A 14,566-nucleotide genomic window follows, 5' to 3' on the forward strand; every position below is an offset into this window, starting at 1 on the left:
ATGGTGAAAGTACTCATGCCTTCTTCAGAATGAGTGAAAAAAGATGAATCATGTGCCCCATGTTGAAACTGAAAACAGACCCTCGGCCAGGCCCTTGACCTGAGGCTGCATGGGTCCAGCCTTAATGACAGTAGTCCTCCAGAGAGCGGCGCCGGCTGTCTCCAGTTCACCTCTGAGATGACTCCCTTCCCTAAACTCCCCTCTTACGCCCATTCCCTACCAGTGTATGTGTGTGTGTGTGTGTGTGTGTGCTTGTGTGTGTAATGTACATGTGTATGGTGCTTGGGTGATGTGACACTGAGGAAGAGGGTAAACAAATGTGATGAATGGCAGCACTCATCTGTGCCCAGCGAGAGAGAGCCTGAGAGGGGGAGGAAGAGGGACGTCCACCCCCTGCCTCCTATCCTCTTCTCTCCTCTGCACTCCTCTTCTCTCCTCTCAGACCCCCCGCAGATGAATGTACTGCCTCCCAGGGGCCTAGGGAGCTCCAGCCAACCTGCAAAACAGATACCCAGACCAACAGAGTACCCCACTAGTGCAAGTGGTCTACCTTGTGCACTGTACTAAGGCAATATATGCTTTAGACATTTGCTATGCCAGCAACTTTTAATTTCTACCGTCATCATCTTCACACTCATCGTGTGTGTGTGTGTGCGTGAGTGTCATGAGGGAGAGAGCATGTGTGAATATATTGCTGTAGAACCTCCTCTTACATCACCTCTCTGAATTGATACAGTCATGTCATGTGTGTACCACATTGCTTTGCACCTGATTCAGCTTTATGAGTTCATTGGCATGTTAGGGTGGCCATTTCTGGAAACAATTTTCTCTACTGGCTCAGCTCTCCAAGAGACCTGTAGTTTCTCATCGCTATAATGATCCCTGACAAAACATAGATCTGCTTTACCAGGTCAGTCAATGCAGTGTGTGCGAGTTAGTGTGAGTGTGTGTATGCATGTGTGTGAATGTGTGTGCGTGTGTGAGTGAGTGAGTAAGTGAGGGGGTGAGTGAGAGAGAGAGTGTGTGTGTGTGTGTGTGTGTGTGTGTGTGTGTGTGTTTATGAGTGTGTGTATGCATGCGTGTGAGTGTGTATTATGCCTGTGTGAGAGAGTGAGTGAGAATGTATGTGTGTGAGAGAGTGTATGAGGGAGAGAGAGAGAATGTGTGTGTATATTACGGGGGAAACTTTTTTAACCAAATAGTTCAGTTAAGAGCAAAGGTTAGCCCAGGCAAATTCTGTTCTGATAAGGCACGGCTATAGAAGACAGACAAACAGAGAGAGAGAGAGAAAGAGAGAGAGAATTGTTCCAGACTTGCAAAATGTCAAAGTGCAACAGGAACCCTGTGGTTGTTTAACCGATCTATGATATTCACAAACAACACGTATTGACACCTTGTCCTCTCACCTTTCCCACCTCCAACTCTTCTCTCTCTTCTTCTGTGTGTGTGTGTGTGTGTGTGTGTGTGTGTGTACACAAATGCACATGCACATGCACACAAACTCAGAACCGCAAATGCATTTTCTCCTTAAAGTCTCTCCTTAAAATCATTGAAGAAAATACATTGATGTGCCATAATATTATGACTAATGGTGTTAACACTTCTGTGCTATTTAAACGTGACACACCCTGCACCCAACAAAGCCTACAATTCCAATAATACATTCATTCATATTCTAAAAATACCTCATGTTTGCGATCTGTCTTGAGTCTTGAATAATTGTGAGGGCTCATGCCCACTGAATGGCATAAGGAGGGAAGGGTGGCTTCCATTAAAACTGACGTAAAAGGGTAAATATTATTGAGGTCACAGAAGTATGCACCATGGTGCCCTAAGGTGTCACACCCAAATGCCAGGGCAGTGACTAGATCATCACCTCTGGGGGATTAGGCACACTGGCATGGCAACTGTGCTGCCATTACAAGTACATACCCACCACATTAAAGCATGCAACACCTCACAACACCTTTACCACAACTATGTACTAGAACTAGAATCTGTGTGTGTGTGTGTGTGTGTGTGTGTGTGTGTGTGTGTGTGTGTGTGTGTGTGTATGTGTCTGAGAGAGTATTCATGTGTGTGTGTATTTGTCCTCTTCCCACCATTTAAAGTAAGTGGTAAATCTATAAACAAGTCTTATGAGAGGTGTACCTCTGCACTTTTAGAGAAGTGAGCCAAATTAAAACGGCTCTGCTGCCATCATGTGGTCAAGCGTGGCAACCGCTCTACTCAACAACAACTATCATGTTGACTTCCATCCACAGGAGTTGAAAATATGCCCTTGCTGGTAATGAAGGCATATGCAAGGAAATCCTTCTTGCATGCCAATATTCTTGCAATCTAACTTTTGATTTTGATTTTCATGGTCATGATTATGGTTATGGTATTTGGCAGGCACTTTTATCCAAAGCTTACAGGATATGAACACTTCATTAGTTAAAAATAATATAGTTCAATAAAACTTGAGTATGACTTAAGAATAAACTTTTCAAAGGAAATCTACAAAAGGCCTTTAGAAATCTATTTCCAGTTTTGCAGTAACAGTAGCTGCTCCACTGCATGTACTGTACAGCATTGAGTCTTGGGGGGCGGGGCGGGGGTAGTGTACCAAAGCTGAAAATGCTGCATTCTCCTGGTGTCATAGGTTGACATCCTGACAGGAGTGCTGTCGCTGCACCCCAGAGTGGAGTGGTTTCTCTGTTACGTAAGAGTGCAGGACTAGACCACTGGACTGGACCATCTCTGCTGCTGATTCTCAGTGTCTCCCTCCCCTCCTCTGACCAGGCATCCCACTATCCATTTAAAGACATGTTAGCCTTCGTCTGCATTTGCACAAATAACTACAGAAAACTTTACTGCAGTTTTCTTTGTCCATGAACAAATGCTCACACGAGACAAATAGTTTATTCTGCTATTGTCATCTATTTGCAGACAGTAGCCTAATGGAAGAGACTTCACAGGTCACCAGTACAGTGTAAAGGATAAAGCTGCATTCGTAGCTTGTATTCATTCCATTTTTGATCAATTTGTGTTCACACGTTGCAAAGGCAGGGGATTGCCATAGGTAAGACTGTAATGTAGGCTATGCCATAGGCCTTATACTTGATTCAGAAAGCAATAAGGGAATTTGGGATTGGAACCAAATTAGGTAGGCTATAGAAAGAAAGAATAGTAGGAAAACTGCTTGAGTGTAGAGAATTTGTCACAGATTTTCATCGACAGCATCTCACAAGTGTCTGCAGTTGTTGCTATGATATGTTCCATCCAATCACTGCTGCAGCGCTCCTTCTCTCCAATTGGGGGCTGGGGTTATATGACATCATTAATGTTAAACCCGACCTTCCGAAATCAATTTTGATACTTTTTACCAATATTCATGAAACCCCCAGGTCTGTGATAGCAAGGGTGAATTGGAACGTTTCCTCCTTCTCTTAAAAGTACCGGCGGCATTGTTGAATCGGCCGCGACATCCCCGTTGGCGTGCAATTCTGGGAGGGGCGTCCTGTCGGCAACCGAGAATGGCGGTTGCGGAGGAGGCTGTATGAGGAGAGAGGAAGAGATGGGGGCTTAGCGATTAACATCCCTTTTCTCGAGACGTTGTCCCTTTCTTTTGTCCATCGGCCCTGTAAACCGGGATGGAGGATTCTCGCGAGGACCATGAACTGCATTTCTGCCATTTACTGAAAGTGGAGGAGGTAAGGATGTTCCTGAGCAAATCGTAGTAACGCACAATAATATTACCAGCATACAGGAGTTCTGTCAACAACAGGATAGCCTACTGGTCTACCCCAGCAGCAATGTGCATCACCACAGACAGCTTTTGAATTTGTTGTGTGGTCATGTCACGAATAGGCTACATCAGTGTCACATGTGCTTTTCTCTTAATGTCCTTTGCGACAAGCATTGTGCTCACTCAAGTATTTCAGAACCATGCACATTACAGCAACATTGGGAGTGTGCTGATAAAAGTGTCTTGATGGATGAGGTTTTCGTTTCGTCATAATTAGTGAGCGTAATCAGTGAGTCTCTCTCCAATGCAGATAGCCAAGTTATTGAAATGTCACCTGTCTCAAAAATGCAGTTTGCAAAGTAACTGGCTGTTGCAAGTGTAGGCTACATTCAGGAATCTCACATGGGAAATAATGTGATTTATATTAATTATTGTTACCATATCAAAACGTGATGTGCAAAGTTCCACAGCACTGTTTTGTGTCATTCTGCTGTGCAATATTTGGTTTTCCAAACGATGCTGTACAAGCCCTGGGTCATCCTCATCTAACATCTCATAAGTGTAGCTTATGTGTTCTTTACATGTAAGCTGATGCAACAATATAATAAATATAATAAAATATAATAAAAGGCCATTTATCTTTAGGTCTGGTATGAGCCAGTATAGTGGTTTCAGTGTGGATGCCCATGATTCTGCTCTGTTTTTCTGAAGCTGTGGTTATTTTCTCTCTTGACCTAGTTTGGAAAACCGTTTTCATATGTGATGCCATTCTGTGTATAGTCTTTCTTATCAATACCAGTTCAGGTTGAATGAATGCTAATGTATTATGGATAAAGTTAGCAAGAAACAACACAACACTAAGCAACAGATCTCAAATATTATGAAGGAGAGCTTAACTGTATGCCTTAACTCACCAAATATAATATCTAAAGGTCCTCTGTATTGTAGAGTTACATGTTATTGAGCCATGACTTGTTTATCTGTAGTAATTATTCACCTAGGAATGGTTAATTCTTCTTTTTTAATTACTCTATCATACCAAGTAAGAGGAGTAATCTGCCGGCAGTAGGCTATTGCTAACTATCGGCCCATGGTAGGTTGACATGCTGATTGTGAAATGGACCTTTGTCAGAATCGATATCTGGCATGGAGGACTGGTAGTAGTGTCGGCGTGCTGCAGAGTGGTGTGGCAAACCCAGTGACAGTCCCCAGACAAGTCAAGTCCAGTGACGGTAGAGAGCATGGACAGGGCATGCTCAGTGAACAATGAAGCCACCAGAATCTGAAAAATGGTGGAAAAGTACCCAAATATGTTTGCCTTTGGATGGACCTGGCTGATTTTCTGGATACTGTGCATGTTATTGCTGCAAAATGCAGGTGTGCTTACTCAGGCTGACATTTTGCCATATGGCTGAGTAGTTTTGGCTTAATTTCTTCATTATGTAAATCCATGATGCAATGCTGTCCATAGCTGTCACTGTCATTGGACAAACCTGTTGCATGGGACTTGCCAAGTTTAGCATCTGAAATGCATCCATTTGAATGGAGTAGCAGGGTGAAGGGACCAGCCTTGAATCTTCCTGCAGGTCTTGTCTACCTGTTCTCACAACTTATGTTAGTAGAAGAGTGTTTACTCTGCAATCTTGAGGAAGATGAGATATATTTTGCTTTTAAAGCAATACTTATAACTTTAAGACGCTAAGTTGCTGATCCAGAAATGTAACAATTTAGTATTTGTCTGAAATACTTTAATCCATTTGGAAACTATGTGTTTTTCTTCCATTACTTGAGTCAAAGTTCTCAACTCAGAAACATGCCCTGCCACTGATGAAAGTGAGTTCACATGAGATCATGTGTTGCTAGTTTGGATCTTAAATACACTCCAGACTGACCTTCAGACTCCTGCAGCTTTCACCTGGAGACAGAAGCCACTCTCTGCAAACAGACTATGCAAGATAAATAAGTAATGAGCTCCGACATATCGTCTGTGTGTGTGTGCGTGCGTGCGTACATTTGTGTGTGTGTGTGTGTGAGAGAGAGAGAGAGAGAGAGAGAGAGAGAGAGAAGAGAGAGAAAGCGTGAGAATTCTTTTTGATAAAACTCTATTGGAGAAATGCTAGATGCAGAAAGATGAGGCAGGGATGGAGGTTGCGGCTCATGTGGGCTAAGGTTTGGTTTGGTTTGGGGGTGGGTAGGGGTGGAGTTGGTCTGTGGCTGGATCTGAGGCCCTGAAGTGTCTGGCTCTTTTGGCGCTTGCTGTCTACTCGTTCTGTAAAGGCCCATTGAAAGGGAAGCCCCTCCACAGAGGGGAAGAGGAGTCACATGGGCCGCTCACTCAGTCCAGCAGCGTTGAGATGCACACAGTGCGGTACAGGAGCAGGACTCCAGCAGGGCTCTGCCAGCAGAATATCCAGCGGCCGTGTGAATGAGACGAGGCAGTCAGCTGTTATGTGCCAGTCAGAGAGGGCGTAGAGAGGAGGGACAGGAGGAAAAGAACTCGTCCCTGTTGACGGATAATCTGCTCTTTTCTCCATCCCATCCTGTCATTCCAGCTGGTTAATCCCTGCCCTCTCTGTCTCCTTGTCTCTCTTGCCTCGGGATGTTTCTCATCAGCCCATGACCATCTCCCTGCCGGAGCCCCATGGGAATACAGCTGAGGTAAGCCTCCTCCTCCCGTTCACCAAAGATCCATAAAACAAACCCAACTCGCAGCCTTACCACATTAAATTTGATATGGAATAGGATGTTTTTCCAGCTCATCTTTGATTAGTTTCATGTTGCGGTTTTATAAAAGCTGCATAGTGGTATACATTCTGTAGTACTGTGGCTACACAAATTATATTGCATTCCCTAATTGCCAGAGTATGTGAATTATGAAATTGTATTTTTATTTTGTTACAGGTGTCAGTTACTCCTGATACAATTCACAAGGTGAAAACTACTCAATTATTATCATATTATCCCTCAGATTTGGGCAGTGATACAGCAAATAAAGACTTTCTTAAAGACATGACTTTCTGACTGTTGACTCACAGGTGGCTGTATCTCCTGAAATGGTAACCAGTGCTGATATGGGAACCCTTAGCAAGGCGAGAAATGCATGAACTTTCCTATTGCATGTAGAGCTATCTGCTATTCTGTGGTTTCTGAAATAGACCCGGTACTGTATTTTGTGTATTCTACTCTCTCTGTCTGTCATTTTGTACATGTTCTAGGTTAAATGCATGTTTTGAATTCTATAATTCTGAAATTGTAAACCTTATACTGTAGCGTTGAGAAGATATATGTTTACTTTGTCCATTTATAAAAGATATATGTTTACTTTGTCCATTTAGTATATAAGATATATGTTTATATGTCCATTTATATAAAATATATGTTTATATGTCCATTTATATAAGATATATGTTTACTATGTCCATTTAGATATATGTTTACTATGTCCATTTATATAAGATATATGTTTACTATGTCCATTTTACTATCCCAACTATACTGACTGGTTTAATCTTCATCTTTCCCTCTTTCTTTCTTTCTAACTGTATTGCTGCACAGGGTGTGAAATATCAAGGTAGCCAGCATATAATGGAGAGTGCAAAGTATTGCCATGGAGTCAACAACAACCCTGGCTATCTGTGTGAGACAGGCCACTGTTGTGGGGAGACAGGCTGCTGCACGTACTACTACGAGCTGTGGTGTAAGTCCTGACTGATTAAATCATTTGTTTCACTGTGTCCTGCTCTTGGCAGCTTTGTGATATACCCAACAGGGTTGAATGTGTACTGTAGAACTGAAATCTGCTAGCACCAACACAAACCTGTAGGATGACAGTGGTAAACTTAAATGCAGTACATAAGCAAATGTTTAATCAAAACCACTAAGTGCAAAGGACATCCTAATAAACTGCTGCTCGCCAGAGGTAGTGCCGGCCAACTCTGCGGCATCCACATTGACTTTAAAAGGCTCTGAAGCTGAGCCATGCAGATTTTTAGTGTGTACTCCATATATTACACTGGTCAGGCAAGTCCCTCTCTGAACTGCATTAGTAAATTGTCTGTGTGTGTGTGTTGTCTGTGTGTGTGTGTGTGTGTTCTGTGTCCGTGTGTGCGTTCTGTGTGTGTTTTGTCTGTGTGTGTGCATTCTCTATCTCTCTCTCTCTCTCTCTCTATGTGTGTGTGTGTGTGTGTGTGTGTGTGTGTGTGTCTGCATGTGTGTGTGTGTCTGTGTGTGTGTGTGTGTGTGTGTGTGTGTGTGTGTGTGTGTGTGTGAGTGCAGGGTTCTGGTTGCTGTGGACGGTCCTGATCCTGTTCAGCTGCTGTTGTGCATACCGGCACCGGCGAGCCAAATTGCGCATCCAACAACAGCAGAGACAGAGAGAGATCAACCTCATCGCTTACCACGGGGCCTGCAACTATCCTGCCTCCATGTTGGACCTCAGTATGAATTATCTTTGCTCTTAAGGGTTGGGATGTTAGCTGTTACACTTGGGGATTGCCATTTGTGTGTATATAGTGGCTGAAACTAAGAAGTGGTGTATCAGGTGAACAAGCGAGGGTGCTGAATATAAACACAAATGCCACTTGTTGATGGCATGTGGTTGATTGTCATAAACAGATATGTCTATATGAGTCTCCAAAGGGTGTTTTTTGCCTGTTCAGGTTAAATGCATTTTGAAACAGTTTTTAAAAAAAGATGTGAGCTAGATGGGAGTCAGCCAACAACTAGCCTTTCCTGTCTTTATGCCTAAACATAATATGTTATTGAATGTCTCTGGCAGCCAGATGTGGTTTTCATATTTTACTGATACTGATCAAATAGAAGATATCTCTGGAAACACCTTGTATAGGTTACAAAACTATTTTTGAAAACATGTGAAAAGACTGTGAAATGTGTGGTGCTGAATTGTGGAGTCTTTCTTTGTGGTCCATTTTTGGGCGGTTCTACAAAGGGATATTGGTGAGGCGATGAGTCCCCACTCAACATAACCCCTCCCCTGAGAGTTGGGTGAGCAGGGGGACAAACTCCAGAGTGTCCAGCCATGTATTCTTTCTGCCTGTGCTCCAAACTCAGTTGACAGAGGAACAAATATCTGAGTTTCCCAACTCTGTGACTGAGTTACAACAGAGAAGGTTCATGTTCAGAATCTTTGCCTGTCTGGAGTGTTTAACATGCCTTCATATACTAGATTTTGAAGATCCTGTAAAAAAACGGAATTAGAATCAGCTGGTTTAGAGAATTGTTGTTGTGGTAGTACAGTTGAGAGGGACAGCAACCTTGTCCCGATTAGGCGTGCCTTCAGCACAGTCAGTGGACCTGCTCACAATATTTGAGAGCAGAGTATGCAGGTCTTTTTTCACTATTTTGAAAACTAATTTGATATACATCTGATTTGGGTGGTTAATGACACCTTCTTCTGTGATGTGACAAACTCAGAACTCTTTTGATTTTGGTTTACAGGGTCTTTAAGTCAGTATGTTGACATATCTTGTGTGTTTTTCTTGCCTAGGCTTCCTAGCATCTTTCAAGCTGCCCTCCTATGAGGAGGTGGCAGCCCAGCCCAACACACCCCCTCCACCCTACAGCTCGGTGTTTGCCCTGCAGGGGGGCTCGCGCTACGCCCACGCTGGCCCCAGCGGCATGACCTCCTCACAGAGCTCCCACAGCAACTACACCAGCTGCTCCTGCGAGTCCTGCTCGCTCACCTCCCACAGCAGCACCTCCTTCTCCGTGCAGGTCACCGACGAGACCGACACCAGCAACGCCACCACGCCCAGCGACGTCGGAGGCTCCAGGGTTCCCAGCGCCACTCTGGAGCCCGAGCACGCCAACCTCCCCACAACGCCTCCAACCGGACCAGAGGGTGCATCGCCGCCCCAGCCTCCCGCGCCACTGGTGCTGTCCGACCCGTTAGGGGCCATGTCCCTACCGGTAGATGAGGACGGCCAAGGAGAAGATGCATCGCAGGAGCGCCCGTCCCCCAGGGCCACCCTCTCACCGCCCAAACACGCCCTGTTCTCCTCCAACGTGGACTTCTTCGAGCCGGACAGTCATGTTTCGGCGGCCTCGGACGTTGAGGGAGACGCTGGGGAGGACGAGGAAGACGATTTGGACGATGAGAACCACTTCCGCCACCGCCGCCTGACGGGAGACTCCGGCATTGAGGTGTGCCGCTGTAAGGTGAAGAAGGAGGATGTGGACGTGGACAGCAAGAGGGACGTGTCTGACGACGGAGAGGGCACTGTGAGAGAGGAGGAGGGGAGGGAGGAAGCAGACCCTGTGCATGACAGCGTTGACTGTTCCCTCCGTGCCGCCCAGGAAGCCCAAACCCAGTTGCCCCTGGAGGACTGTGTCTCCCAGTGCAACCCCACCCTCACTGTTCACAGTGAGTCCGCCATCACGGTGCAGTCCTCGTGAGATGGTAGGCGGGATGAAGCAGAACCTTTCAACGTTGTTAAGATATTTGAAAATTCGCAGTCCATAGCTGTCAGTTATGATGGAGAAACTGACGGACTATCATATTGTTTGAAGGCTGTATCTCACCCCTGAGGGATCATGCATAGATTGCATGGGATATAGATGCCCTTCACTGTCCGCCAGACCTTTGGAGCTGTATTTTGGTGCCCAGGAACCGGAAGGTGGCCCAAAAGACAAAAGCAGAGGGGTTCTGAGGTGACATGGAGCAGGACGAGCATAGAGCCCCAGATGAGGACATTTCGCCCGATTCTCTTGTTCACTTTCACCCACACACACACACATACACACACACACAACCACACACACACACACACTGCTGCCCGGGAGCATCTGAGAACAAAAGAGCATCTTTTCCCGGGCAGAGAAACAAAAGCGCCTGTGAAAAATGCAAATGGGCTGCCTCCCTTCCCTCTGGAGTGGCAGGAAGAAGAGCAGCAGCTGCGTGGAGCTGTGTGAAGTCAGCATAATGGCCACCCAGCTCACCCTCCCTGCCCAGACCCACTCTGCCCCTCCTGCAGCGCTGCCCCTGCCCTTTAGCTTCCTGACAAAATCTGTTCCTCTCTCTCTCCCCCCCTCTCTCTTTCTCTCTCTCCCTCTCTCTGTCTCTCTCTCTCTCTCTCTGTCCCTCTCTCCTTATTTATCTGACTGAATAGCCAAGGCTATGAAAGTCTTGAGCTGTTGGCTTTTTTGGACACCAGTGACTCCCCTCATCCTCTAACTTTCCTGTTGTGGCAGGATGCTCCCTCCACTTACGGATGTGCCCTTCATTCTTTAAAACGCTGCTTGGACTGCTTGTCGATTCTTAGGCAATAATAATACAACTGAGGCTGATGTGTTTGTCCTCTAACACAAAGGCTTGTCTGTGACTGGGGCTTAAAACTATGAATGTAAACATTAAATGCCTGAGATGTTGCGGCTGAAGCAAGAGTTATGATCTTGCATTTAAATTCCTTCAGCCCCAAAACTTAGTTTATAAAGGTGTGTGAATTATGGTTATTACCTGTAGACTGGCATGGCATTGTTGCTCTGACTGTCTTCTCTACATTGTAATGAAGTTCTGATGAGTTTGTTACACATGAAGACACGTTTGCTAGTCCACGTGTGGTTCACAATGGGACCCCTGATACAAAACTACTGCTACTGAATGTAATCCTCTTTGTGGCTATGGACACATATTTTTGGCCTGTTGAATTAACAGACTTAATACTCAAATGGAAATGTCCAGTGAAACATTATTTTGAATTCATCAATGAATTTAATTGAGCTTTTTTTTCCCAGGAAAGTATTTGAAGTGCCCATATGTGTTCTGAATATGTGGGTTCACCCCTACTCCATTCCATTTAAAACAACAGAAACCACATCACATTTTCATCTACAACATATCATACCCTTCTAACATTAAGCTATCGAAAAAAAAAAAAACTCTTTACATTATTTGTTAAAAATTCCACACTGTGAAAAGGTAAAACTGAACAGTCATTGTCATAAGTTGTGGATCTCATTGGGAACAATCCAATGGTGACACAGTGACACATAGACTAATTGACAGCACATACACACTTTGTAGACACATTAAAAAATTAAACGTTTTCAGTAGTTACATTGTCAAACAATGGCTATCCCATACTGGGATGTGTACAAAGCCAAGTTCTGAGTAAACCAGTTTTCGTGCTAAGGGGTAGGAATTGGTCTGGTCCAATTCCTTACTGTAAACAGGCAGCTTCCTTGACTGTTCTGAAGCTTAACTTAGTTGTCACATTGTGCAGTGGATGTTATTTTGGATCATTAGCTGAGACTAAAACATTTATATTAATTAAAGCTGTCTTTATTTCATCTGTGAAACGACAACATTATTTTCTGTTGAGTCATTTTGACAACCGTGATGATTAGAGAGAGACGGTGTGCATGGCACAGAGATGGACCTAGTGCTCAAACTAAAATACTACTCTTTGCTCTTACTAGTGTAGATATGCAGTAGGTGCGTGTGCATTGGAATGTGTGTTTTGGTGAGGATGTGTGTCTGTCTAAAGCTCTTACTCGGCAGCTTCTGTGAATGCACAGAAAGCATTCTTTAGCTTACTTTACTTCTCCCCTAGTTGGTTAGTTCAAGTACATTGTTGAATGATACACAGTAACCATTTGGGAAAAAAGAATGTGCTTATTAAAAGCCAAAGGCATAGTTGGAAGAAATACCTCTTTGTTCTGTTTAGAATCAACATGGCATTTACACCATAAGATTATTTTGACCAGACAATTGATCGCTTTGTCTTAGCTTTGGCCTTCCATTTATAAGGACATTTAATTTGACCCCAGCTATTTTCAATTCCCTGAACTTTTTATTAATATCAGATATGTCCACAGTTCAATTTCAATTTTAATCTAAATCATATAATCAATTGCATCAAAAATTTGAATGCAAAAAGACAATTCTTCAGTGCTTTTAGTGGTGTGGGTGAAATACAATGATGTCAGTGCAGACTGCATAGAAAGGTCAGTTGTAAAAAGGGAGAGGATCAAGTACCCCACGTGCTTAAACAACAAGCCACTGGCTCTGCCCATTGAATCTCAACAGAGACTTGCTATTATCAAGCACTTACAGTCACGCGCCTAGCCGTAGCACATTGAGGCTGAGAATTAGATATTTGAACTAGCTGGAGCATTAGGGCTATTACATTTTCTTTATTTTCATGTTGAGCTTGTTATAGATATTGTTTCTTTTGTGTGTGCATTCATGTTTTATCTCAGGATAAGTTAGTGTGCCGACCTGTGGCCACATTATGATTTTGAGTGCAAAGCCACTGTCAAATGTTTTGCCTGGCATATAACACAGTCTGATACTGTTGAATTACTAGTGTTGTACATAAAAGGGAAATGGATTTTAAAATCATCACATTCAAAACTGTTAACCTTTCAAACATGTGTGCTCTCCATGACTAAGGCCTAGTGTCCGACTGTTATCTCTAGATAAGGCTGCGAGTAGATGTTTACGCTTCCGTAACAGGCAACAATATGTTCTATATTTTTACTATAGCTTCATTTTTGTAAAGCGGAAAAAAGACATTGAAAGTTGACACGCAATTTGATGTACTTATTGTAGAAACCCTTGAGTGTTAGTGTGTGTTTGACTGCTCCTAATCCCCTGAGGAGACCATTTTAGAAATGAGGAAAAAGAGGAAATTCATAACAAATCCACTTTGACTGCTGGTGTACATTGTATATGTACAACGTGTCCCATTTCTGTGACAGTGGAGTGGTGTAGTCTGATCAACTTTAAGTAGGCCTACCTAGTGCAGATGTAACTATTCCTCTATCATGGGGCTTAATGTTGTTGTTGTTGTTGTTAATTCACTTAATCTCTATATCCTGCATGAGAGGAGAGTGGTTATGGAGTTGCCTCAATGACTGTTTTCCCCCCTTTTGTTTTGACACATGTACTTACCTATTGTAAGTCATACCATCTGCAAATCATTATTAAATCTGGTTTATATTAGACTTTTTTACATAACTTAAATCATCAAAACCTGCAGGTCTGTACAGGTGTAGTACAGCAAAGGCTGAAGGTTTCTAGTCTGTGTCAGTTACAGATGACTAGTGTGCGTGGAGTAGTCTGTGAAATAGGCCTGAATGTTCATTTTGGATATTTATCCCTATATTTACTGTATGTGTTGACTTGTCACTAAGGCCAACCCTGTCTGACTGTTGTGAGCATTTTGTAACCTCTGTTATTGACCTTTTCATTTCATGGCCTATGATGTAAGAAGTGCTAATACTGTGTTCAGACTGTTTATTTGTTCAATGGTTTCAGTCTCCCTCTCCCACAATGTCACATCTTATGTAGCACTTTATGTTGCCACAATGTAATAAAATGCTTGTCACAATGTCAAAATTTATTTATTTGAAATGTTGGACTCAACTGTCTGATGCTTATGAAACAATTTGTTGATTTGTGTGGAAATAAACGTTCATAGTGAAACGTTCAGTGTGGCACATGCCCTGATTATGAACTCATTCTGAACGTAACCATCATGTTATATCCTCGTATGGAAGAACTGGGAAAAATGTGTCTCTGAACTTGTTGTGATGTTACAAAGGTGTTGCAGTGACTGTGAATGCAGTGTGAATGCATTCACGTCTGTACACAAGTATGCTTTCTGTCGGATGTAGCAAGTCCATTTGAGCAGGGAAATATCACCGCTGACCTACATTTGAAATATATTTTTCAGAAACACATACTGATCAAGGACCTCTGCAAAACATGATGAAGGCATGCTTCCTGAGCAGCCACTAGAATTGAACAGGCTCTGTTGAAATTGTGGACAGACAGGTCTACAAGGTGATGAATGCAGTACTACCGCAGCTTCA

At 43.5% G+C, this 14,566-nt stretch overlaps 1 protein-coding gene across 3 annotated transcripts; it reads left to right on the forward strand.

Annotated features, from left to right (window-relative positions):
- The first annotated feature begins 3,304 nt into the window (after window positions 1-3,304).
- LOC125307240 (WW domain binding protein 1-like) lies at window positions 3,305-14,178 on the forward strand. Of its 3 annotated transcripts, none has more exons than XM_048263111.1 (7): window positions 3,305-3,695; window positions 6,344-6,388; window positions 6,632-6,661; window positions 6,766-6,819; window positions 7,286-7,427; window positions 8,006-8,167; window positions 9,237-14,178. In XM_048263111.1, exons 1-7 carry the CDS (start codon window positions 3,636-3,638, stop codon window positions 10,142-10,144), a joined length of 1,401 nt encoding a protein of 466 aa, XP_048119068.1. In that variant the 5' UTR covers window positions 3,305-3,635; the 3' UTR covers window positions 10,145-14,178. The 3 variants fall into 3 exon arrangements, with proteins under 3 accessions (XP_048119068.1, XP_048119075.1, XP_048119084.1); XM_048263118.1 differs by having other exon boundaries at window positions 3,619-3,695; window positions 6,283-6,388; XM_048263127.1 differs by lacking the exon at window positions 3,305-3,695 and having other exon boundaries at window positions 6,342-6,388; window positions 6,766-6,890.
- Window positions 14,179-14,566: the final 388 nt, after the last annotated feature.

This window comes from Alosa alosa, chromosome 1 (genome assembly GCF_017589495.1).
Source record: "Alosa alosa isolate M-15738 ecotype Scorff River chromosome 1, AALO_Geno_1.1, whole genome shotgun sequence".
Classification (NCBI taxonomy): Eukaryota; Metazoa; Chordata; class Actinopteri; order Clupeiformes; family Clupeidae; genus Alosa; species Alosa alosa.

Bases quoted from the DNA above. Each gene is read 5' to 3' on its own strand.
- LOC125307240 (XM_048263111.1), top strand. From the start codon at position 3,636: ATGGAGGATTCTCGCGAGGACCATGAACTGCATTTCTGCCATTTACTG. The intron at 6,389-6,631 runs GTAAGCCTCCTC...ATTTTGTTACAG, and splicing joins CCCATGGGAATACAGCTGAG to GTGTCAGTTACTCCTGATAC. The intron at 6,820-7,285 runs GCGAGAAATGCA...ATTGCTGCACAG, and splicing joins ATATGGGAACCCTTAGCAAG to GGTGTGAAATATCAAGGTAG.